This window comes from Carassius carassius, chromosome 38, assembly GCF_963082965.1.
Source record: "Carassius carassius chromosome 38, fCarCar2.1, whole genome shotgun sequence".
In the NCBI taxonomy this organism is placed as follows: domain Eukaryota; kingdom Metazoa; phylum Chordata; class Actinopteri; order Cypriniformes; family Cyprinidae; genus Carassius; species Carassius carassius.
Genome location: NC_081792.1, coordinates 15,442,786 through 15,467,267, shown reverse-complemented (window position 1 = coordinate 15,467,267; position 24,482 = coordinate 15,442,786). Strand labels below are relative to the sequence as shown.

At 35.9% G+C, this 24,482-nt stretch overlaps 3 protein-coding genes across 6 annotated transcripts; all 3 read left to right on the top strand.

Moving 5' to 3' along the window:
- The first annotated feature begins 2,109 nt into the window (after window positions 1–2,109).
- On the top strand, window positions 2,110–7,662 carry LOC132119186 (twinfilin-2-like). The gene is made up of 11 exons (XM_059528986.1): window positions 2,110–2,134; window positions 2,810–2,977; window positions 4,303–4,481; window positions 4,637–4,732; window positions 5,578–5,682; window positions 5,796–5,810; window positions 5,894–5,935; window positions 6,054–6,173; window positions 6,302–6,452; window positions 6,557–6,678; window positions 7,273–7,662. The coding sequence occupies exons 1-11, from the start codon at window positions 2,110–2,112 to the stop codon at window positions 7,438–7,440; spliced, it is 1,191 nt and encodes a 396-aa protein (XP_059384969.1). The 3' UTR covers window positions 7,441–7,662.
- A 2,672-nt stretch (window positions 7,663–10,334) lies between these two features.
- LOC132119026 (NEDD8-activating enzyme E1 catalytic subunit-like) lies at window positions 10,335–13,386 on the top strand. Its single transcript, XM_059528768.1, has 8 exons — window positions 10,335–10,388; window positions 10,930–11,044; window positions 11,422–11,474; window positions 11,590–11,626; window positions 11,717–11,798; window positions 11,880–11,980; window positions 12,563–12,626; window positions 12,755–13,386. Exons 1-8 carry the CDS (start codon window positions 10,355–10,357, stop codon window positions 12,812–12,814), a joined length of 546 nt encoding a protein of 181 aa, XP_059384751.1. The 5' UTR covers window positions 10,335–10,354; the 3' UTR covers window positions 12,815–13,386.
- An 895-nt stretch (window positions 13,387–14,281) lies between these two features.
- Window positions 14,282–23,783, top strand: LOC132119404 (TATA element modulatory factor-like). 4 transcript variants are annotated; one of them, XM_059529317.1, is made up of 18 exons: window positions 14,282–14,399; window positions 14,642–14,820; window positions 16,225–17,543; window positions 17,698–17,801; window positions 18,226–18,352; window positions 18,441–18,546; window positions 18,697–18,839; window positions 19,544–19,710; window positions 19,836–19,992; window positions 20,248–20,340; window positions 21,053–21,209; window positions 21,330–21,522; window positions 21,601–21,670; window positions 21,752–21,844; window positions 22,021–22,143; window positions 22,245–22,400; window positions 22,562–22,687; window positions 22,953–23,783. In XM_059529317.1, the coding sequence occupies exons 2-18, from the start codon at window positions 14,685–14,687 to the stop codon at window positions 23,091–23,093; spliced, it is 3,411 nt and encodes a 1,136-aa protein (XP_059385300.1). In that variant the 5' UTR covers window positions 14,282–14,399; window positions 14,642–14,684; the 3' UTR covers window positions 23,094–23,783. The 4 variants fall into 4 exon arrangements, with proteins under 4 accessions (XP_059385300.1, XP_059385301.1, XP_059385299.1 ...); XM_059529319.1 differs by lacking the exon at window positions 14,282–14,399 and adding an exon at window positions 15,839–15,903 and having other exon boundaries at window positions 14,757–14,820; XM_059529318.1 differs by having other exon boundaries at window positions 14,297–14,820; window positions 22,248–22,400.
- The last annotated feature ends 699 nt before the right edge of the window (window positions 23,784–24,482 follow it).

Genomic DNA, 24,482 nt, shown 5'->3' with positions numbered 1-24,482 from the left:
CAAGATTTTGTATTTGAAGAAATGCATTCAATTAACCCCCCCCCTCCCCCCCCCCCCCCCCCCAAAAAAAGTAAATAATGAAAAAAGTATTACTGTTTCCATAAAAATATTAAGCAGCACAAATGTTTGTGCTCACCATAGGGTTTGTTAATGCCGATTATGTTTTTGTCTTGATAAAGGATACCCCTGAAAACAGCTTTTGCGAGCACACTGGTATGTATGGAAGCATATGGGTAGCAATATTCAATTAGGAATTTAATATGAAAATGGCAATGCATTTCTGTATTTACATTTACATTTTTGCCAATACATTTGTTCAACGTTTGGTGCAAAATGAAAATGAAAATTAAATTACATAATTTTCATTTGCCATTTCACACACTAGTTTTAATATGTAAAATGAATACTAATTTTAATGCTTTATACGTTGCAAAATTAAAATGAAAATGTATTACAGAAATGATTAGATATATATAACATGTTCAAGCAAAAACTTTTTCTTAATTGCATTAACACTCAAAGTCAAGACACTTACGATTGCATTTTCATTCAATGTCCCGCAATGAATGTAGCAAAATTCAATGTGCACATTGAAAATGCATTCCGAGCCGATCAGGTCTCCGCCCCCTCCCGCCATGTCAATCACTGCGTGAACAAGGCGGGGCTTGCAGAAGGTCAAGAGACTCAATATGAAGTGATATGAAATATATTACATTAAAGCAAAACAAACAAAAACATGGTTACATATTTTACATATTTTATTCACAAAATGTTTTGACTCACCAAAATCAACTCAAAGGAGTAATTTGTTAGAAAATCGGACTATGGGGCTCAGCGTTCTGATTCACAAAAAATAAACAACTCATGAAAGTCATAAAAACATTGAACTGGTTCTAAATAAGCTTTCATCTCTAGCAAAGACTTTAGATACAGCCTACTATGAATCAACAGGGTTGCAGCTATATACAAAATATAGCCTATACAGTATATGAACAACATGTCTCGTTTATCATTATTCATGCTTTTTATAGGGGTTTGAGGTGAAAAACAAGGTGAATTTCTCCAAAATATTGTCTAGCAATGCATACAGACAAGTTTATAGTACTATGTTAAAATATGCTAAAATTGTAGTTCCAAGAAGTAAGAGAATCTTTGTGTGCAGATCATGTGTGTATCTTTGAAGGGAGGGCTGCGTGTGAATAATGTATAATGGCTGGGTTTGTGCTCACAGCTAAGTGAATTAAACATGAAGCCAGCACTAGAAATCTCACAGGTATGTTTTCTCTTTCTTTCTTCATACAAATGCATAATATCAGATTTAATACATTTTGTCTGTTATATGCTCTGGTGAAAAAAAAGAAAAAAACATCTTGAATGGTTTTTAGAAACACAATAAAAACCCTTTCCATTTAATCAAATCTCATGAACCTCATGCAAAATCTCAAAGAGTGGTCAAGAGAAAGATGTACAATCTGAAGTGGCTTTTCTATAGCTGGTAAAGTTGTCTAAATGAACCAACCGCCTGTCCTGCTGGTTGGGGGTCAGCAGCCGCCTGCATGGTATCTCATGACAGCCTGGTGGAATCTGAGCTCCCACAGGCCTCCGGTTTATATGCTATCAGGTCATTGATGTTTGTGAGTGATAATGTGCCATTTCTTTTCACAAATGGACCGTGGCATAAGTGTTTGTAGAAGAGCGGAAACACACAGATAATGTCCAGAGGCCAGACTCTCAGTTTCAGTAGGGCACTTCGTTTTGTTTTACACCAGAGCATCATCATGAAGCTCATCACAGTGATCAGATGTTGTCATCCACTTTATACCACATAAGGGCCACCAGTGATGGGTGGATAATACTAGATAGGTGGTGTGCTGGAACCTATCCCTTGACAGGTGTAATATTAGGCTACACATCTTCCTCGGTTCCGCGGATCGGGTTTCAAACAGGATTCCCCAGGTAAGATGCTCAGGGGGCATTGATGTCATTGTACGGAAGTGAGTTGGACCACACTGCTGGGCACAGATAGCAGTGCCACTGAAGACAATAGGAGGACAACGTGGGAGTTTCGACAGGAATTCGAACTGAGCTGGAGCATCAACGGGACTTGGGATGTCGCACCAGACGGGTATCCATGGTAAGCAAATTTTCAAATTTAGAGTAAAATATTTTACATTTTTTAATTTTATCTTCTCCTTTTAGTGAAATGCATTTTGAGTTAGAAGTGTAATGTAAACTATGCAGATATGCTATAAAGTTAAAACAAGGGACATGTGGAATAATACATAAAAAAACATTTCTTTTACCAAAGTCTTGCAACTAAACTTTTTCAGATTTCCATGGAGTCTATGTGCAAATGTGTACATCTAAAGGCAAAGGAAATTATCAGTAAATTATCATGTTTTGAGTACTTACTAACTTCTACACATCTACAGTGTGTATATATATATATATATATATATATATATATATATATATATATATATATATATATAGTTATATAGGTTTAAAACAGAGAGATAATATAAGGCTGTGTTTTATATGAATGGGGATGGGAGGTAATTTAAGCTTACGTACGGAAGCGCTGCTGCTTATCATCTCACCTGCACCTACATCATTTATGGGTCCTGGTGCCCTGTTACCATGGTGAGGCCAAGAATGAGGCACAGGCCGCACACTGTGGAAGCAGTGTAAAATTTCCTTTGTTTCAATCAATTTTCTTGGTCTTTTTAAAAACTAAGTGATCTAATGTAATGATTTATAACATTAAATACTATGCAATGGGGTGGTCTTTTCTTAGGATGATTAAAAGGTTTGTGGCATAAAATAATTTTTGGGTTTACTCACTGTATCCTGTCTCTGTTGTATCGTCATCTGTTGTATACTTCACTGCTGAAACCAGCAACTCCAGACTTAAAAGAGTTCCTAGTGAAGGCGAGGAGGGGAGCTGTCAGAGTGGTGAAGGTTGTTATAAGGAGCGGTGAGTACGAGCATTTGTTTGGGAGGCCATCTGTGTATGTAGTTTTATGTTAGTATTTCAATACCCACAGGACGGATTTGTTTGAGCAAAAAGATTGATGGTGCTTTTGATTAATTTACTGCTATTTACACTTTCTGATTCATGAATCAGGCCTCACATCAATGTGCAAAAAAATACAAAATTTTAATTAAACATAGACTAATGCAAGTTCTAAAATATTACTTAGATCACAGGTGGCCATATAATTTAGAAAAATATTATGTGTCATTTTTGTTATTCATTTTACGGTCATTTTAGTGGATTTAGGAAGTTTGTACCCTTTTTAAAAGACATGCAACTGATTATATTGAATGTAAACTTGTATGTAATGTATTTCAAATCTTTAGATTTTTTTTAATGCACTTGTAGATAATATATTATTAAGGAAATAAAAGTGTTCTTAAAAAGAGTACACTTTCACAATTGTTTCTTGACACTCTTAAGTACACCTTAAAAAGTGCACTTTGCAATATAGTCAAATTGAGTTTCATTTGAAAGTACATTTTACATGCTTTAATAATCATTTGTCATGCTTTAAATATGTACCCTTATTTTGAAGTGTTGTAATAGTAGAATACAATTTTAACTATAGTGTGTTATTCAAAATTACATTTTAAAGTGAATATATTTTAAATGCACTAAACTGCACCTTTATCAGTCATAAAAGGAATTATGAAATTACAAATAAAGATGTATTTAGTCCTATCCAAAAATTTTTTTATATAAATGTACATTATAATATATTTTTATAATTGCATTTAACATGCAAATAAGTGTCTGGAAACAATACATTCAGATCACACTGAAGAGTATTATTTTCTGTACGTAATCATATTTTAAGTTTATTGAAGTGTACTTTTTTCACAGATACTACTTGAGTTTACACTGGTGTTCATAGATTTATCATTAAACACTTACAAAGGTTTATTTTTGGTAGATATTTTGCTTGAAAAGTGTGCTTATGTTATCTTTCAGGTAAACTAAATTGCATCATGGTTTAATGTTTTGCTATATACTGCAAAGACTGCATTCAATTTTAAGTGTAAAATCTTATGCCTTAACAAATATATTTTAGTCACTTGTTGACCCTAAAGAATGTCAAGTAAATGTGAAGATAAATTGGACTGTGGAATGTTATACATGCAGTGTATGATGACAGCTTCATGGCACCATGCTGTTTTTGGACTCAAAGTGATAGTCAGTGCAGTTATCTGGGGCTACTGCAAGTAGTCTGGGAGTGTGTTATAAGGTGTGTATGTGTGTCTATCTGTCTGTGTGTGTTTCAGAGCAGCTGGTGTTGGGAGCGTACAGAGAGGTGTCTCAGAGCTGGGATCAGGACTATGATGCATATGTCCTGCCCATGCTGGACGGTCTAGAACCCTGTTATATCCTTTACCGCCTCGACACACAGAACCAACTGGGATATGAGTGGCTGTTTATCTCCTGGTCACCAGACCACTCACCAGTAAGTAGGAAACACATGATAAAGTGAAATGTGTACACTCAGTACAAACTCTCACCCTCAGACTCTATAAATAATTTTGCCTTTAGCAACATTGGGTTAAAACACTGTGAATTACCCTTCTGAGTGACAATACCCATTCATTCTGCACTTCATAGGTGAGGTTAAAGATGGTGTACGCTGCTACCCGAGCCACACTGAAGAAAGAGTTTGGTGGAAGTCACCTCAGAGATGAACTGTTTGGAACAGTCCAAGTGTGTAGACGGGTTTATTTGAACATGAGATTTGAGTTGAAATTATTTTATAATTTTACCTGTATATTATCAATAAGCTTTGTCTATATATATATATATATATATATATATATATATATATATATATATATATATAGTGCATAACATTGTGCAAAATATTAAACTTCTATTATTAACATTGTAAATTTAGAACATTTTTTGTATTTACATTTTTTTTTTTAAATATGTGATGTGTATTCACAACATTATATTATCTGTTTTCTTGGCATTACAAAATCCTAGTTAACTGCTGCAAGGCCGTTTCTAATACACCCAATTATTTTGGAAACTTTATATCATGGATTTTTTTCTTTTTCTTTTGGAGCAAATAGGAACACACACACACACACAAATCATATACAGTATTTTTAGAATCTGTTTGTTGAAATTCCACGACTGAGCAATCAGAATGAAATAAACCAGATCATTAGGCTCATTATTCATAAATATATGATGCCTGACCAAACAGAACAGGACAGAATAAAATGTTTTTTTTTTAAAAAAGAACATTTAATAAACATGGAAGCTTTCTGTTGGACAAAAGGTTCTTTACAGGGGAGAAAGTTTCCTCAGAATTTTAAAATGTTCTTTACATTAACAATAAAAGAAAAAAAGAAAAAGAATGTGACTTTATATAGTGAAAACAGTTTTTCACTTCTGTGAATTTTTCATTTTATTTTTATTACTGGGTTTACAACAGTAAACCTACTATGTTTGTTTCCTGTTCTTTTGTTCCTTGCACTCAGCTTTGCTTAGGTTTCTTCAGGTCATATGTTTAGAGGTATATTTACTATTATGTCCTGCAGGAAGACATCTGTTTCCAAGGTTATCTGCGACACCTGTCTTCCTCTTCCACCCCGGCCCCTCTCACTACTGCTGAGCAACAGCTCCTTCAGATTAAAATAACAGAGGTGAGGAAGGTCAAAATGTGAAAATACCTTCATATCAAAATTGAGCATCTGACAGCTTGTCTGCCATCATATTATATCTAAACAAATGTTTTTTTTAATAATGCACCTGACAGGACAAAGTGGTACGGGTGAGTGTCCTGTGATTGATTTTGTTTTCAAGTACATAAATATAAAATGGATTTTCACAATACTTTTGTACTTTTCTATTCAGGATGAGCGAAGATTGATTCCCACTGTGAGCGGACAAGCAAAGGTAGCATCTGCTCTCTGTTCACTAAATTATAAGAATTGTTAATTTTACAGATTAACATTATATATATATGGAATATATATATATAACCTTTTGGGTATGTTATATATTTCTGATAAAGACAGAGATCAGCGTGGAGAGTAAAAATCCAACTTTGCAGGGTTTGGCATTTCCATTGCAAGAAGAGGCTAAACATGCTTTACAGCAATTTAAACACAAACGCATCAACTACATTCAACTAGTAAGTTCCACACACATACATATGCATACAAAAAAATCACATAATAGAATATTACACCTGCACTTCTGCATTCCATATCATCTCCATTAGCCCAATAACAAAGCACTTTTTACTTTATCATCTTTAAGAGGCTGGACACCGAGCGAGAGACAATTGAGCTGGTCCACACTAGTCCTACAGAGACCAAAGAGCTGCCAAGCAGAATCCCAACCGATGCCCCACGATACCACTTTTTCCTGTACAAACACACCCATCAAGGACAGGCACTGGAAGCTGTAGGTAAGTGTCAAGATATGAACAATTTTCTACCAATGTCACAATATTCCAACCTGGCCTCTTAAGATTGGTAATGATGTTTTGTTTGCGTTTGAATATTGGACCAGTGTTCATCTACTCCATGCCTGGGTATAGTTGTAGCATCAAAGAAAGGATGCTTTACTCCAGCTGTAAGAATCGACTGCTGGATGAGGTAGAGAGAGACTATCACATAGAGATCGCCAAAAAGGTACACTAACAGCAAAAGTTGGTCTTAATAAAGTTTGTTTTTCAAGATAGCTGTTGAACATCTAAGCTTTAACCCGAGTAGAAGAGTACAATGGTGTCAAGTACTTGAGTACATTAAAATTGATTATTTTAAATACTTTGGTTATTAATTCTTGACTCAGGAGTGAACATGGATAATATATCTTTAAACACCTATATTAAGTCCACATCAACTAACAATAAAATGAGCCTGTGGCTACTTGAATATATATTTTAAAATATCATTTATTTCTGTGATGGCAAAGCTGAATTCATGTTACGTGTCACATGATCCTTCAGAATTGATCTGGTGCTCAAGAAACTTTTTCCAGACATTTTTAAAGAACAGCATTTATTTAAAATATAAATCTTTTGTAACATTACAATTGTTTTAACTGTCACTTTTGATCAATTTAAAGCATCACTGCTGAACAAAAAGTAGATTTAGAATATTTAGAAAAGTAGAAAAAAAATCTTACTGAAACTTTTTAGAGCATAACATTTTGACATATGCTTCTAGTCAAATACTCATATTTACTCACTTTTGAGTTAATCTATTTATGTGTCATGTGTGTAGATGGAGATTGATAGTGGAGAGTGCCTGACAGAGGATTTCCTGTATGAAGAAGTTTACCCGAGGCAGCATGCTCTTAAACAAGCCTTCACCAAGCCAAAGGGCCCTACAGGGAAACGAGGGAACAAGCGTCTAATCCGAGGAGCTGGAGAGAATGGAGATGACAGCTAGAATCATACAGTCAAAACGTCAAATGGCATCTGAAACAACGGTTTAATTTCTCCCCTCAATGGCCTGTAGCCTATTTCTTGCCTGAGCTATCCTTTTCATAGTTATGATTTTTTTTATGTTAGATTTTAACTAGTATTTTTTCACTCTGAAACACATTCTCACAAGGTTTTCGAGGCCACATAAATATGTTGTTTAGGTGATGATTTTTATGTTATCGTTAAAATAAAATCCATTAATCTGTCTTGTCAAATCTCCTTTTTGTCTGTGGAGCAGCATTATGTTTAGGTGACACTTTAACAAGCCTCTCCGCCTTTTGGTTGAGTACATATTGATGGTTTGTGAGAAATCTCTACCAGGCTATTAAGCAAGAAAGTATTGGTGAACTAGTGACTAAATGAATAGATGAGTTGGAATCAATTCAAGTAATAAATATATTAGTATAAATTAGTGAAAAATGTATTGGATTTCTTGGTAGTGAAGTAAATGCTAATAAAATGGATACTGGTTAAATGTTTAGTAGAAGCACATAAAAATGATGGGTCCTTAAAAACATATGTGAAAAAATTACAGATTTTTTTAATATAAATTGTATTATTTATTACAAAAAGTAATTACATAGTTTTTTTTTCTGGATGTGTTTATGGTTAATGCATGCTCTGGTCCAGTGCCAGCTCTATTAGTAACCAGGATGTTAAGAGACTAACACATTCTGTCAATGAACATTTTCTGGAATTAGACTTTCTCATCACGCTTACCTTGCTGTCACATCCCATTACAGCCCTTGCTGTTGCCCAGAGATCTCAGTTAAAGCAGATGGCTCAGAGGTCAATTTCAGCGGCTGTTTCATCATTCCTGGAAAGCTCTTTGCTGGGAAAGTCACTGGCCTCTGAGACCGGCAGAGCGCTTCGTCATCGGCACGCGGCAGCCAATGGGAACGCAGAGACGGTCAAGAGCGTACTTGTGCGAAAAAAAGGCGTCCGATAATGAGGCCGAGAGCGCAAAGATGTAGAATCAGAATGAGACATAAAACAGCCAAACGTGCTGTAATGTGTTTCTTACTGGTTGTATTAAAGGAAAATAATAATCCACCAAGCCAAACGACCTATAACTTATGTTTGATGGATATACTATACGTTTGTTGTTGTCGTTTTGCGTCAATTTTGTCTTCATTACTCTTTGATTTCCTAGAGAACATCTGAAGAAGAAGGCTTGTTCGGTTTAGACTTAATCAGAGATTAATTCCTAATTAATTTATTCCTAATGTAAAATGTTTAGATTGACCAAATTCCCTCGCTTTGTGCAGGCTTTGTCGCCATCATATATAGCCTACTGCTGGAAAAATGTCAGCATCTGTGGAGCACATTTTGCCTTCTCAAACTGGCATCGCACATTTTCTGTCTTTCTGTGTAGTACAGAATATTGACGGGTTTTATGGGATTAGAATCCCATAGGTTTTATTCCCACCAAGGTAAGAAGAGCTGCCTGTATTCATGGGAAGTGTTAAGCGGCCAGACCTGTTCGGTGGGTTCACTATTGACATAAATGTATGCAACCCGTTGAGAACTGCAGCGCTTAGCCTTTTTCTGATCAAGTCAGGCTACTAGCAAATATACATTGCCATAGTTTTAAAATCAAAAGCATGCGTATTTCGCCTGAAATGTAGCTGTTGAGCACAGGCCCAGAATTCAGGCGTTATTTTATATTTTATTTAATTTTAGTTTAAATACAATTTTTTTATTCTCATTCAAAAGACTTAATAACATGCCTGTGAGTAGGCTATAGCCTACAATTTGTGTGAATATAGTTTGAATAAAATGTTTAAAAATTAAACATGAAACCCATGTAGCCTATGTAGTGTCTATAAAAGAAAGCAATTCAATATTTAGTACAATATCAGTCATCAAAAGCTGCAGTTATCCCAATCCCAAAAGTTCAGTTTGTAAAGTCTTTTTTTCTCATTTAGAGTAACAACCACATTTAACACACTTTCAAAATTTCACCTTTTCTAGGCATTTCAGAAAATGAGTGATAAATATACTGACTTAACCATTGTGTTATGATATTTATGTTTCATAATGGGAGAAAAAACATAAAGATTCTGACTCTTTGAAGCAGATGTTGAGACAGAAATACGTAGTGAGACTGATTCTCAGGCACGACTGAAGCAGAATATTTCTCAGTGGTAAGTGTCAAGTGTTAACAAGTTTGTGGTAATTATGAAATGTGATCAAACAAAATTTCTCTCACAGCGTATACAGCGTCTTCTCGAAATTATGTTAACAGCATAGCAATTTTACTGTGTTTGTGGGCATACGGCATACAGCCGTACGGATATAATGCAAATGTGTTACTTTGTGACGTAGAGCCAAAACAGAATAAGATTCGAATTCTGATGACTCGTTTAGGGGATTGAGAGCCAACTCTTTTTTTTTTTGACAGACAATAACTTTATTTATCGTGAAATGTTGGCTTCACAATTTGCAGATAGTTGATGTTCACATACAGTTACATGACACAGTGCAGGAAAGGTAGGCTTATAGTCGAAAAGGCATAATAGAGGCACTTTAATACGTTTGTTACACAAATGTTCTTTTGATTAATTTAATGTGTCCTTGCTGAATAAAGTATTCTTTTAAAAGAAATACAAATCTCACTGATCCCAGATAGTATGTCAAATATTAATAAACAGTTTCTTTAACTTTTAGGATGGTACTGGGGAGGTGTGAAAGCCAGTAAAACAAGCGATGCCCTCATTGGATTATCAAAACCAGTACACATAAATATTACTGTACTTTGTGTCCCTTCAAAAGTTTAATTTCTTTAGAAAGCAATTCAGTATATATTTATTACAATATTCCAAATCTTTATTACAACATTATCATTACAGTCAGAACATTGTGTTGAATATTTCCGCATGCTGCTTTGTCCCAAAGAGAAGCCTTTTGGAGGTACATGAATTCACAATATGTGACCCTGGAGCACAAAATCAGTCGCTGGGGTATATTTTTAGCAATAGACGACAAAACATTGAGTCAAAATGATTTATTTTTCTTTAGGATTTTTAGCAAAAATCTTTAGGATAATAAGTAAAGATCTTCCATGAAGATATTTTGTAAATTTCCTACCGTAAATGTATCAAAACTTAATTTTTGATTAGTATTATGCATTGCTAAGAATTATTTTGGAGAACTTCAAAGGTGGTTTTCACAGTATTTAGATTTTTTTGCACCCTCAGATTTTCAAATAGTTGCATCTCGGCCAAATATTGTCCGATCCTAATAAACCATGCATCAATGGAAAACTTATTTATTCAACTTCCGGGTGATATATAAATCTTAATTTAAAAAAAATTACACTTAAGACTTAAGGTTTTGTGGTCCAGGGTCACATATTTCCATAAGAACTGGATCTGAAACAACCAATTGATATTTGGTTACACTGCTGCTAAGTAGTCTGCTATTACGTCCTATTTAAATGTGCTTTCCTCAGATAGTGTAGCCCCAGATGGAGACGACCCAAAGCACATCCAGTGGGTGTACCAGAAATCTCGGGATAGAGCAGCAGAGTTCAGCATCAATGGGGTGACTTACAGACTCACCCAGGGTGAGTTACAGGGGCCTGTCATGGGACTTTTTGGGGCATTTTGTAAATTCCTCTTATTTGCAGACAGAGTTTGGTGGAGACTTTTGATGGAGAGATACTCTAATGTTCTTTCAAATTGTAGTAATATTTCGCAATATTCCAGTTTTTAGTATTTGTCGGTATATATTTATTTATCATAGGAACAAACTAAAAACATTCTGTATGCAACAGCATACTGTACCATTGCCCTGCAACCACCCATAACACACTTGCATCATGGTGCATGATTTTGCACAGGCAAGCACTTCTGAAATGTACTTATAATCGTACGTTTTGCTGATGGTATGCTCTTATTGTTATACAGTAGGTGTTGATGTCCTACCTCACCTGTGTTTCAAGGGTCGTGAAGAGAATAATTCCTGCTGTGGCTTCTACAAATGCTGTTATTGCTGGTATGCTGACATTGCAAATGTTCTCTGGTTTAAGGACGATTGAAAGCCTGATATTTTTTAATAAGTTGAGCTGTAACTGGAAACACACAGTTTCTTTCTTTCTTGCAAATTTCAGCTGCTTGTGCCACCGAAGTTTTTAAAATTGCCACAAGGTGGGTTATAGCCACTTCTTTCCCACTAGAGAGCGTTGAATTCATTGATAATTCATGCGTCCGATTTGTTCTTTTACTTTTGCCAAACAGCGCATTCGTTCCCTTGAACAACTACCTGGTGTTCAATGATGTGGATGGGGTGTACACGTACACCTTTGACGCTGAGAGAAAGGTTAATGACTTGAGCATCATTTAAGGGACATCAACTAAAAAATGACGACATTAATGCTAAACGCTTCTGTTTCATGTGTAGGAGAACTGTTCCGCCTGCAGTCAGGTGCCACAGGACCTGCAGTTCCTACCTTCAGCTAAACTCCAGGAGGTTCTGGACTACTTGACTGAGAGCGCCTCTCTGTGAGTCACAGTGCTCCTCACATCTTACTATTCACATTATGTTATCTGCCCTTTTATCATATATATATATATATATATATTTTTTTTTTTAATAATTTAAATGTTACTATAAGAAAACAAACATCAACAAAATATATACATTATACACATACACACACATTGTACATGAGTAATCCACACAAATGCTGTGCAGTCATATACATACATTCTTAGAATATTTACCGTATAAAAGTAATTTTTTTATATATTCCAAAAATGTAGGTTAATTAATACATTTAATACAGCTTTTTTTCTGGTTACTCAAAATTATATTAATTGAATAGTTAGATATACTTGCCATTAAATTATAATTTTATTGTATTAGACCAACACATAATAACGAAATGGCAATACCAAAATAAATGCGTAATGTCTTCTGTTTTAAACAAAGACTACAGAAAGAATCTGATTAATTTTGCCACTTACATTTGATCATATTCATTCTCGTTAAAAACATTGAATGTGGCAATGATAAGTATGATGAAATCTGGTTTAAAGAATGCAGAAAACTTTTATAATAACACTGAATCTTTTGTCTTCTAGCCAAATGAAGTCTCCTGCCATCACCACAAATCTGGATGGAAAAAACAAAACTCTTTATTTACAAGTTAAAAGTTTTCTAACGTGTACCAGACTTGTCATATTTAATTTAGTTAAATTAGAATTTTCTGAACATAGATGCTATGCATTAGCTGTTTATTTAATAAATTTTAATCTTTTTGGTTTTATTTTCAGACTGTAGCATCTATTGAAGAGAGAACGCGACCAAATCTAAGCAGAACACTAAAAAGGTGATTGAAAGTGTTCTGTGATATCATGTAGTAAAAGTTACCCATTTAATAAGTGTATTTCAAAACTGTATTGATGTTGTTTAATGTATTAAATGCTTCCTTGTGCGTACAGAGCTTGGACTAGTGGATGGACAGGAGCTGGCTGTGGCTGATGTCACGACTCCTCAGACCTTACTCTTCAAGCTCAACTTCATCTCATAGGATTAGTGCTTCATTCTAATGGACAGTTACACGTGGTTATTGCAATCATCATCAAAAAGAAGCAGTCTTGGAGTTGTAGTCTGAAAACTCAACATATTTATATCAGCAGAGGCATCACATGCACTTACTCCGCTGGAATATCAGCAGTTTATGTTTAGCTTTTTGGTCAGCTCCATCCATCAAAGACACTTACAGGAGACTTTTTTTGTTTTGCACTGCTATAGTCTCAAGAGTCATTTTGGTGGATCTCTTTTTTTATGCAAATTATTTATCTATTTATTAAGTTGTTGTGCATTCAAGCACATCTTGTTCAACGTCTTGTTAAATTTTTTTTTCATGTTTTGAATTAAATTTCAAAATCTTATTTTAAACAAATACTGAAGTCCTAGTCCAGTAATGTTTTCCTAACTATAAATGTACTTTTATTCAATTTGTGAATGAATATATTTGTTTAAATATTTAAAGGCACTCGATATTTAAATGTTATAAGTTATAGAATTAAAATTGATATTTTGTAAGCAATATTTTGTACTGTTTTGCAGAAACTCAATAGACACACTTAGAGTGTCTGTTGGTTTTTGTGACTTTATTTTAAAGTTTTTTTTTTGTTTGGTCAAGTCACAGCCAAAGCACCACATCCTACACTGGATCAAACTACAAACTACTACTGCTATAGTTAGTGTCCCATTACATTTTTCTAAATACTATAATAATAATAAAAAATATGTATAATTTCGTGTTCATGGTAATTTCAGTATAATATAAATGCAATAATTTTGATTCATATTAATTTAAGTAAAACAATTATTAATGCAATAACTTCGATTCATATTCACTTAATTTTACTATAACATTTTATTAACTTGAAGTTTATTTTCAAAAGTGGTTATTTACCCATTGTTAATTAAAAATGTGTATTTGTTAAAAGTTATTAAAATCCCACATTTGCGCACTGGATCGTGAGAACGCATGGTGTCCCCCTTTCAAAAGCAATAGACACCTGACAAAATTCGGACACAGAAGATTTACGACAGAATGCCTTTGAGTTTAAGTTTATTCAGTCAATTCACTTTTTAGGTTTTTAATATTTTAGTGATATGAGGATGTCTCAGATGTTTCAACAGAAAAGTGATACTTTGATCGTTTACTTTTTTTTTATTCGATAATAATAAACACAAACCACAGACATCAATAGTACGTAACTTCACATGACTTATAATGTAATTGATATAATAAACAATACTTGTCCTGTAGACATTGGTGACGTGACTCTGACGTCACGTCGACGCGGCTTTGTTGGTGCTACGTGGACGGGAAGTAGTTCTCGAGCCACCAGAGGAAACCCAAACAAAACAATGCGTGAAAGTCCAGTTTAAAGTCAAGTAACGGTATAGCAAATCAAAATGTCGTGCAGTCCGTCGTGTATTTATTTAAATTATCGAATTTAATTTTAGCATTGGATTATGTCAACTGTCAGCGAATTGTCAAATGTTTTGCAAGAAGAATTAGCCGCCAAGCTAACTTGGACAGCGGCCTAACAGATAAACACACACAAACTTGCTCCGGCTCTTAGCGTGGAATAAACCTGCTCTTATTTGGGATGCTTTTAATAATGCTGTGTTTTATGTAGACGTTCACTGAGCTGTCACGCAACCAGGTGGAAGTCAGGCAATATGAGTTGGTTCAACGCGTCACAGCTGTCGAGTTTTGCCAAACAAGCTCTAACAAGCGCTCAGAAATCTATCGACAGAGTCCTGGACATCAAAGAAGAGGAGCAGTGGGGTGACTCGATCGAGCCGACCCTTACTGGTAAGTGAGTCACAGTGTTCCTCAAATCTTACTTGACGTGGAAAGACGACAGACAGCTGATTAACAGTGCAGAGTGACATCATCAGTCATAACATAAACATTCGTGATATAATGATGCAATCATACTTTCACACACTTGCAAACTTTCAGCTGACTAACTTGCATTCATTTTTCATGATTCATATCCCATCAGATAGCTCAGAAAACTCTTAAACTCACGTAGAAACCCTACCACATAAAAAAAAAATAAAAAAATAAGGTCATTACAGCCTAATCCTTCAGACAGAATAACGAATCAAAGTAAGCATGAAACTTCTTCAAAGAAAATATTTCTCTTGCAAATCTTGGATCAATGTACAAACTGTCAACATTACAGTCACAAGCTGTAATCATTGCCTAGCATGTTAATTGTGTCCGCCTAACCGAATACACACACATACCACATAAACTGTGTTATAGTTATATATTACTGCCATATGCACATAATAATTACAGAATACTTCCTGATTGTAAAATTGAAACGTGCATTTCATGTGAAGCTACTTTGAAACAGTATGTACTGTGAAAAGCACTATATAAATGAACTTAAATAGAACTGAATTTCCAAGAAGAAACCTGATACCACCAAAAGCCACTGATGAATACAAAAGAGTTTGTCATTTTGATGTATTGCATTTCCAAAGGCTGGATATGTTTTCATCTTTTAGCTTATGCTTCTAGTTATAAAATAGAGATGTTTGGTTTAGTAGCTTTATGCTTGATCTATTTGTTTGGTTATGGAGCTGCTTTTAAAGGGATAGGTCACCCAAAAATGAAAATGTTCATCATTTGTTCACCCACATGTCCTTTAAAAACCGACAAGACTGTTCAAAACACAGATATATAACTATATTTTCAGAATTTTTGAATATACATTGAAATGAGCAGTTTTTAACCAAGTCTTCTGATATGATGAACAGATTTAATGTATGCTTTTATTCATAAATATATATAAACATTGATCAACGTACAAGCACAGAGCTCATCAACTGTGGTACTAAATGGAAGATCAGCTGTACACACTTCACGCTGAAGAATCGAGAGGTTTGTTTTCACACTTCAAACAAGTATGGTTGAGCTACTTTATTAATGTTTTTTTTAGTTTGTAACATCAAACACTGTCGTTAAAATGAACTGAATCAACACTGAATTAAGCTGAATAATGACAGTGTTGTCTTCTGTAGAGCTGCTTTTTCAGCTGAAATCGAATTAGTTTACTAATTGATGAATTATGTAATATTAACGGTGTTATTTTTGTGTTTATTACTATGAATGTGCTTTGACAAAATCTTTATTGTTTTAAATGCAGTATAATTAAATTTGGCTTAAATTTTTGGGTGAACTATCTAAATTTTTTCCCCCCAGATCCTACAGGCAAGCTGGTATCAACAGGATGGGGTATGAACCAGTGGAACTTGCCCTCTGAGGAACGTACCAAAACTCTCCCTCCATCATCCGAGGCCATTACTAAGCCCGTCACTCGGACCGTGGTTGACGAATCTGAGGATTTCTTCAGTGCCTTTCTGCCTCATGGGGATACACAAACTCTAAGCAACACTAAAGTGGTGTCTGTGCCACCTGCCAAGTCGAACCGCAGGCTACGGGAAAAAACAGACCAGGAGAAGGAGCTGGATGTCTGTGATGCACAAGGTCAGACAGAACTCATTAAAAGCAGCAGCCAGAAAACTATTGAGACGAAGTCAACTGGGACAGAGCTTTTGGAGCAAAATTCATTTTCGGCAGATGAGCAGTCACAACCAGAACTGGTTGTTCCTGCTGCGGCTGTTGCACCAGAACACGCTGCCAAACAAGAGTCTAGAGAGGGTCAGACAGAGACAGATGGCTTGGTTTTAACTTCAGATGTCGCACTCACAAATGTACCTTTACCCTCCACGGAGGCTGAATCTGTTGGCGTGTTTGAACCAGCTTTGATTATCGATACCAAAAATTCAGTGAAAACCTTGCCTGTCCCTCCTAAAGAAGTCCTGTTAGAATCCAAAGACACTAAATCGGAGGACAGACAAAGTGACACCCCATCTCCCCCTGTTAGTGCCTTCTCTTCTGGTACTTCTACTACCAGTGACATAGAGGTTTTGGACCATGAGAGCGTGCAAAGCGAGAGCTCTGCCAGCTCCAGACAGGAGACTGCAGAGGCTAAAGCTGGTCTGCACCTAATGCAGGGCTCTTTCCAACTGCTTTCCGCTTCAACATGTGCTGATTTCCCTCGTCTAGATAAATACCCAAAACTCACTGAAAGCTGCGGCTCTTCGTCTGACGCCTTTGAGCGCATTGACTCATTTAGCATGCAGTCGTTGGACAGCCGGAGTGTCAGTGAAGTGAATTCTGACGACGAGATCCCAGGTAACCGCACTTTAGCTTCCATCACGGCCGGACATTTGCCCGCTCCTGCTCAGTCAGTGCCACAGACCAAACGGGAGGAAGAGGAGGTTATGACTGAGTCAGTGATTGACCAATCGCTGGATGATAATGAGATGGAGGAGAGCGGCCGCAGTGCAACACCTGTAAACTGTGAGCAGACGGATTGGTTGCTGGAAAGTGACCAGGAGCCTGAAACCAACCTCACACTGACCAGCCAGAAAACTGATGTGAACGAGACCGTAATATATCAGAGTACTGAGGAGAAACAAGGAGATTCACCCTGTCAGAGTTATGAGTTTAAAAAGGTTGGAGTAATTCATAAATGTTTATATAAATAATTGTGAAAATAAATATAATTATTAAATGTGCACTACTGTTCAAAAGTAGTGGTTGGTAAGATTGTTTTCTCTTTCAATGCTCACTGCATCTATTGTTTTTGCTTTGTCCTAATCTCCACAGATAATCGAGGAGCTCTCTAGCCGACTGGAGAAGAGAGAATCACAGTTGCTTGTGGTCAGCAAAGACAAGGCCAGACTTGAGGAGGAGTGTGACAACCTCAAAGAGTGAGTTGAGGAACCTGTGCTCCAGAAAACCATCTGCTGTTGTGCTTTTGTCAATGACTAATGGCGGCCATAGCTAACTAGGGCAGAAAAACAGGTGGAGGCAGCAATAATATTTACACATCTTGAGGAAAACTAGACACTGTGTTCACATACTGTTGGCAGATAAAAACATTAGCTAATAAAATCCTTCCACACCTTTCAGGATGTAAGTAGCATTAAAAAATAGAATAATTTCTTAATGTATATATTGTTCTCTTATATTCTGTGTAGTCTGGCATGTTTATGGTGTTCATTTTTTTCTATTAAAGACATTTCACTATGCTGGATATTCACACATTCACACAATAGTGCTAAAAATCTTATTTTTTATATAAACTTTGTACATGCCAGTTGAATTAGAGTTAACAATACCAATGTTTCGCAGTGAGATGATCAGCTTGAAGGAGGAAAGCTCGTCTGTACTTTCTTTAAAAGATGAGTTCACTCAGCGTATAGCTGAAGCTGAGAGGAAAGCTCAACTCGCCTTCAAGGAGCGGGACATTGCCAAAAAGGTATCCATTTTTAATTATGTATTTAAATCATTCTGAAAACCCAATCTTATTATTTTACATTGAAATGCATCATTTGTATTGGTCTCAGGAAATTAAGGGCCTTAGAGAAGAACTGGCAAGCAGGTTAAATTCAAATGAGACTTTGGAACTAATAAAAGAGAAAGAGGAACAGATCCGAGAGCTTCTTGAAGAAGGTGAGTCTTCTGTGATGTTTAACATGTTCAATGTGACCTGAAAATATTCATATTGATTAGGGTGATCATATCAAGATAACAACTTTTTACTGCTTCGTTCTTGAAGAAACTGGGTCAGTGTTAAGGGTATGTCTTGTTTCCTCTTGATAGGTGAGAAACTATCCAAGCAGCAGTTGCAGCACTCCAACATAATAAAAAAACTTCGTGTGAAAGAGAGAGAGAGTGATTCACAGATCACCAAACAGACCAAAAAACTGAAGGAACAGGAAGAAGAATTGAAGAACTTGCAGCAGGTCAGGGACTCAACCTTCAGTTGATTTGCTTTGTTGTTTAAGTATACAGTAAAGTGCATTCAGTCTGGAGTCCACTGTAAAAAATATAATTTGCTAAAGATTTACTCAATCCAACATGTAGATGTTTGTTTCTTCATCAGAACAAATCTGGAAAAATGTATCATTGCATCACTTGCTCACCATTGGATCCTCTGCAGTGAATGGGTTCAAACAGCTGATGTAAACATCCACAATTAATCCACATAACTCCAGTCCAACAGTCAGTGTCTTGTAAAATACCTCAACTTCAAACCTCTAAATATCCAAGTCTTAGTCCTAAAATTTGTATTTTGGCCAGAAGCTATGGTTTAAAGTGAAAATAACTCAATGATGGATTTGTTTTTTTTTGTTTTTTTTTTGTAATCGCACAGCTTTACACTTCTCAAGATGTAAATTAGCTGTAATTGGACCAGAGTCATGTGGATTATTGTGATGTTTTTATCAGCTGTTTGGACTCTGATTCTGACGGCACTGATTCACTGCAGAGGATCCTCTGGTGAGCAAGTGATGTAATGCTGAATTTCTCCAAATCTGTTCGAATGAAAAAACTACATCTTGGATGGCCTGAGGGGGTACATTTTCAACAAATCTTCAGTTTTTGGTAAAAAATTCATTTTTTATCAAATGTGAAATGAATGCTGATGTTTGTACATTGTTAATTGCAGGTTTTGGACTGTAAAGAGGAAGTAGAAAAACAGCACAGAGAGAACATCAAGAAGCTGAATGCTGTGGTGGAGCGTCAGGAGAAAGAATTAAGTAAACTGCAGACCAGCAGCGAGGAGCTTCAGGAAAATAACCGCAGTTTGCAAGCAGCCCTCGACAGCTCCTACAAGTAAACAAACACCACACACTTGACTTCATGCTGATACACACTCATTCACTATTCTTGCCGTGATCACTGCCATTTGGTGGTCTCTCCCAACTTGTACATTTTTTGATTCATTTTTCATTGTTTAGAGAGCTGGCAGAGCTGCACAAGGCCAGCGCCACCAAGGATAGTGAAGCCCAGGAACTAGCGCTGAACAGAGAGGTACTGGCGAAAGAAGAGCTGAGCATGGCTTTGGAGAAAGCCCAAGAAGAGTCCCACTTACAACAAGAGGCACTGGCCAATCAGGTAAATCCATTTGAGTTTTTCTTTGTTAAAATACTTTTTTAAAATGGCACTGCATGTTATTATGATATCATATTACTTTACTATTATTTCTACTACTACTTTTTTTATGTGCTTCAGCACATTTGTTTAAACATTTTGAGAAACTTTGTGAAATGTATTCCGGGGTTATTCTCTACCTGTATTTGCACATGCCTTATTTTAGTGGCCAATTAATCTCCAAATGCTAGCTTTTGTGACTCCATTTTTAATGTTGAGGTGGCAGATCTGAGGCTGGCACTACAGAGAGCTGAGCAGCAGCAGGCCAAGAAGGAAGATTACCTGAGGGAGGAGATCAGTGAGTTACAGCAGGTAACCAGAGCACCTCGTCCTTCTTACAGGAATTATTGGGCTATTCATTTCATGTCAGCCGTTGTATAGAAACCTTAAACTTTTAAAGGCAAACTAGTATAACTGTGGAATTTTTGTTGAAAGAAGTGTTGTTCTGATTTGGAGGGGAAAAGACTTGTTCTTACATTTAAAAAAAACCCAGAGGTATAAAAAAAATGATTATAATAATATATGTAATAATTTACAATTTATTTTTCTGCACATTAAATATGTACACTACTGTTTACATTTAAAAAATTTTTTTTAAATATTTAAATGGATCTAAGACGCATTGAATTAATCAAAAGATGACAAAAATGTAATGTTCCTAATGATTTCTATTTCAAATAATAATAATAAAAAAAAAATTATATTCGTCAGAGGAAAAAAAATGATCACGTTTCTACAAACATATTAAGCAGCACAACTGTTATCAACGTTGATAATAAGGAGAAATAATTTTTCGTGCACCAAATTAGTATATTTGTATGGTTTTTGAAAGAACATGTGACATTGAAGACTAAAGTAATGCCCGCTGTTGTATAGAAAATTAGTTATTTTTAAATGTAAGAAAAATTCACAATAGTACTATAGTATTTTTGATTAAATAAATGCAGCTTTGCTGAGCAAAAGAGTATTATTTTAAAAAAAGTAGTGTCAGTGAAGGTTTTGCTGTATTTTTGCTCTTCAACAGAGGTTACAAGAAGCAGAGACCAGAAACCAGGAACTAATTCAAAGTGTTACATCAGCAACACGGCCCCTCCTTCGACAAATAGAGAACCTGCAGGCCACACTTGGGGCCCAGACAGCATCATGGGAAAAACTAGAGAAGAACATTTCTGACCGTTTAGGTGAGACTTGTTTTTTTGACTGAATATCCATGGCTTGTTATTTGCTTCAATCTGAGGTTTTCAAACAATAACCTATGTGTGAGGTTATCCAAATGTTTTCACTTGTCATTCTTTTCTCAGCTGATGCCCAAGCCCAGCTTGCTGTTTCTGTAGAGAAAGAGCGTTCGGCTACAGAGGAGCTGCTAGCCATCCGAGCAACTATAGCTTCTCTAGAGTCTCAGGCTTCCCTGTTAAGGCAGGAGAAGGGGCGTCTGCAGGGGCAGCTGGATGCAGAGAGGATGCGGCGGGAAAAACTAGAGGATGACTTCAGCAGGTATGAGGCTTGTCTAAAATAGAAAAAGGTGCTGCCATTGTAAGTGCCAGTACCTCAAACTGATTTATGTTTGTATAGGGAGTGTGTAGAGCTGGAGAATCTTAAAGGAGAACATGCTCGAGTATTGGAGGAGGCCAAAAAGGAGAAGGTACTGTTTGTTCCTTGATCACTGTAAGAAAACATACACACATATTTATTCTAAATTTCTGTGTTATTTGGTCCTATCTAGTTGCTTCTCACCAACCAACTGGAAATGGAGAAGATGAAGGTGGAGCAGGAGAAGAAGAAATGTTACCTTGCACAAGAGGCCCTCAAAGAAAAGGTTTTGCCTGAAAACACCAGAATCTGTTCTTCTGTTCTGAAACTGCTTAATTAATGTTCCCCACAGAAATGATTTAAAAGTTCTTAACCATTTTAAACGCGGTCCAAGATTAACCTTTTTCCCACCGGATTTGTGAGTTGTGAGTGGAGTAAGATCAACTGTTCTTGTTTCATCAGGAAAGGAAGACTCACAGTCTGTCTGTGACTGATGCTCCAGCATCCTCCACTCCTACGGTGTCCCGCTCCAGTTCTGTTAGCGGGGTTGAGCATGCCGGCTTACCTTCCTCCCTTTTCTCACAAGTATATTCATCTCACCCCTCCACACTTATTCAGATGCATCTTATCTTTTCTCCTCCTAATTATCTCACAGTCTGTTGTCACCTCACCTGTTTTATTTTCAGCAGGAGGATTCCCTTGACCATTCATTCAGCACCATGACCATGTCCATCAGTGGGACTAACCTGTATGAAGCGGCTCGACTGGGCGGTGGATCCAGTATCATTGAGAGCCTGCAGTCTCAGCTCAAACTCAGAGAGGGTGAGATTGCCCAGCTGCAGGTATGCCTTGGTCTTTCTCTGCAATCAATTCTGTGTAAAATGACACCCTTCTTGCTTATAACTCATTGTGGAAGATTATTAATTCTTGAATGAATGATGTATTTTTGTGTTTGAAAACTAAATGTGCTAATTTGATTTCAATTCTTTTGGTGATCCTCAAGATGGAGATTGCTAGCCTAGAGAGAAGCCGCACTGTTATGGCAGAAGAGCTGGTGCGTCTGACCTATCAGAACGATGAGATGGAGAGTAAAGTGCAGGAAATCCCTAAACTGAAAGTTCAACTGAAGGTGAACACAAGCAAATGCTAATTTAAAGCAGGGAGGCAACTGTAGGTAGTTTGTAACAGAGTGTAAAAAGTCTACCTGCCATTTTCTGGTGTGTGTGTGTGTGTGTGTGTGTATATGTATATGTATATATACATATATATATTATATTTATTATTATTATTTCATAGAGCCTGCTAGATGATCAGTTTGCCTAATAAGCACAGTAATAGGTATTAGACTTTTATTCAGTTAGTTAAACGCTGACCAAAAGTTTGTTTCATCACAGGATCTAGAACAAAGACACAACACAATTCTACAGATGTATGGAGAGAAGGCAGAAGAGGCAGAAGAGCTGCGTCTGGACCTGGACGATGTGAAGAACATGTACAAAACGCAAATAGATGAACTATTGAAAAATAAAAAATAATAGAATTTGCAAATGGACTGACATACACTGACTGTCACAACAGCTTCACATCTCGAAAGAGTGTTGGTAATAAAAGACCAAGAAATTTAAATGTATTCTTTCTGAGAAAAGAGTTTGTTTGTGTCGTTGATATAGTTATTTAAGATGAGATTCCTCTCACGGTTGGGGGGTTTTATTTGAATTTATTTTGTTCTCAGTTAATAAACTTGTTTGGTTTAAGAAGTTACAGGATCTATCAATCAGTTAATAAGTGTTAAGGTTTGGTGGTTTCTTAACTCTTGAATTTTGCACAATGAAGTGAGAGCTCAGACTTTATGTGTTTGGATTATAAACAGAAAGAATGAATTGCTATATTTTCCTCTGATCTTCATCCTCTGGACCGCACATCATTCTCATAACCAGTTCATTTACTGTTGATTGTCTCTTCACATTGTAAACAAGTAAATATGCTTACCAGATTACTCCAGAGCACCTCCCATACTTCATTACTCAACGTAAGTAGAGTCAGTCTCATTTCACACTGATTGAGCTTTAGTAATGAGGGGATCCAGGAAAATCTTTAACTGTCATATTCTATGAGATATGATCTCTGTAAATCATAAATTACAGACAGGACTGATGTCACTGTAAAATATCTTCCCAGTGTATCAGTTTTATGCACACATGTAAATAAAGTAAGAGATATGGGTTTGGCAGACTCCATTTGTTTTCTTGCTTTTTTTATTATTAATCTCTGCTTTAATTTGTTTTCCACCTTTAACAATTACTAATATATTATTTTTAATTACATAGTAAATATATTGTTGTTAATTTCTCCTTTGCCTTCAGGCTTTATTCATGTTTTTAATGTTTAACAATGAATAGATCTGATTTTAGCTGTAATTATATACTAATGTAACATTTTTATTAATAATCTGCCTTGGTTTATTTTCAAGCTTTGTTATTTTTTTAATTTTATGGTGATGATTGTTATTAGTATTAATTATCTCTGCTTTAAATTATTTTCTAGCTTTATTCATGCTTTTAATGTTTAATAATGACTAAGATATTGTTTCTAATTATATAAAATGAATGTATTATTAGGGGCCCAGCACCGAAGGTGCGTAGGTACCTATTGTATCCGTTAGGATTCTTCTTATTATTATTGAAAATTATGGAAAGTTGTGAGAATTGGCACACTGATAGACAACATTCCACACATTAACTATAACAAATTTGAAGTCTCTAACTCCAACTCTCTAGCGCCACCACTTGTCCAAAATGTCAATAATTTTATGCTCATAACTTTTGAACCGTAAGCCAGAAAATTAAAATTATTTTTTCTTATGAATCATTGGCTCATGCCAAGTCGAATGAAATCCAAAATTCGGTTTTGTTTTTTCGCTATTT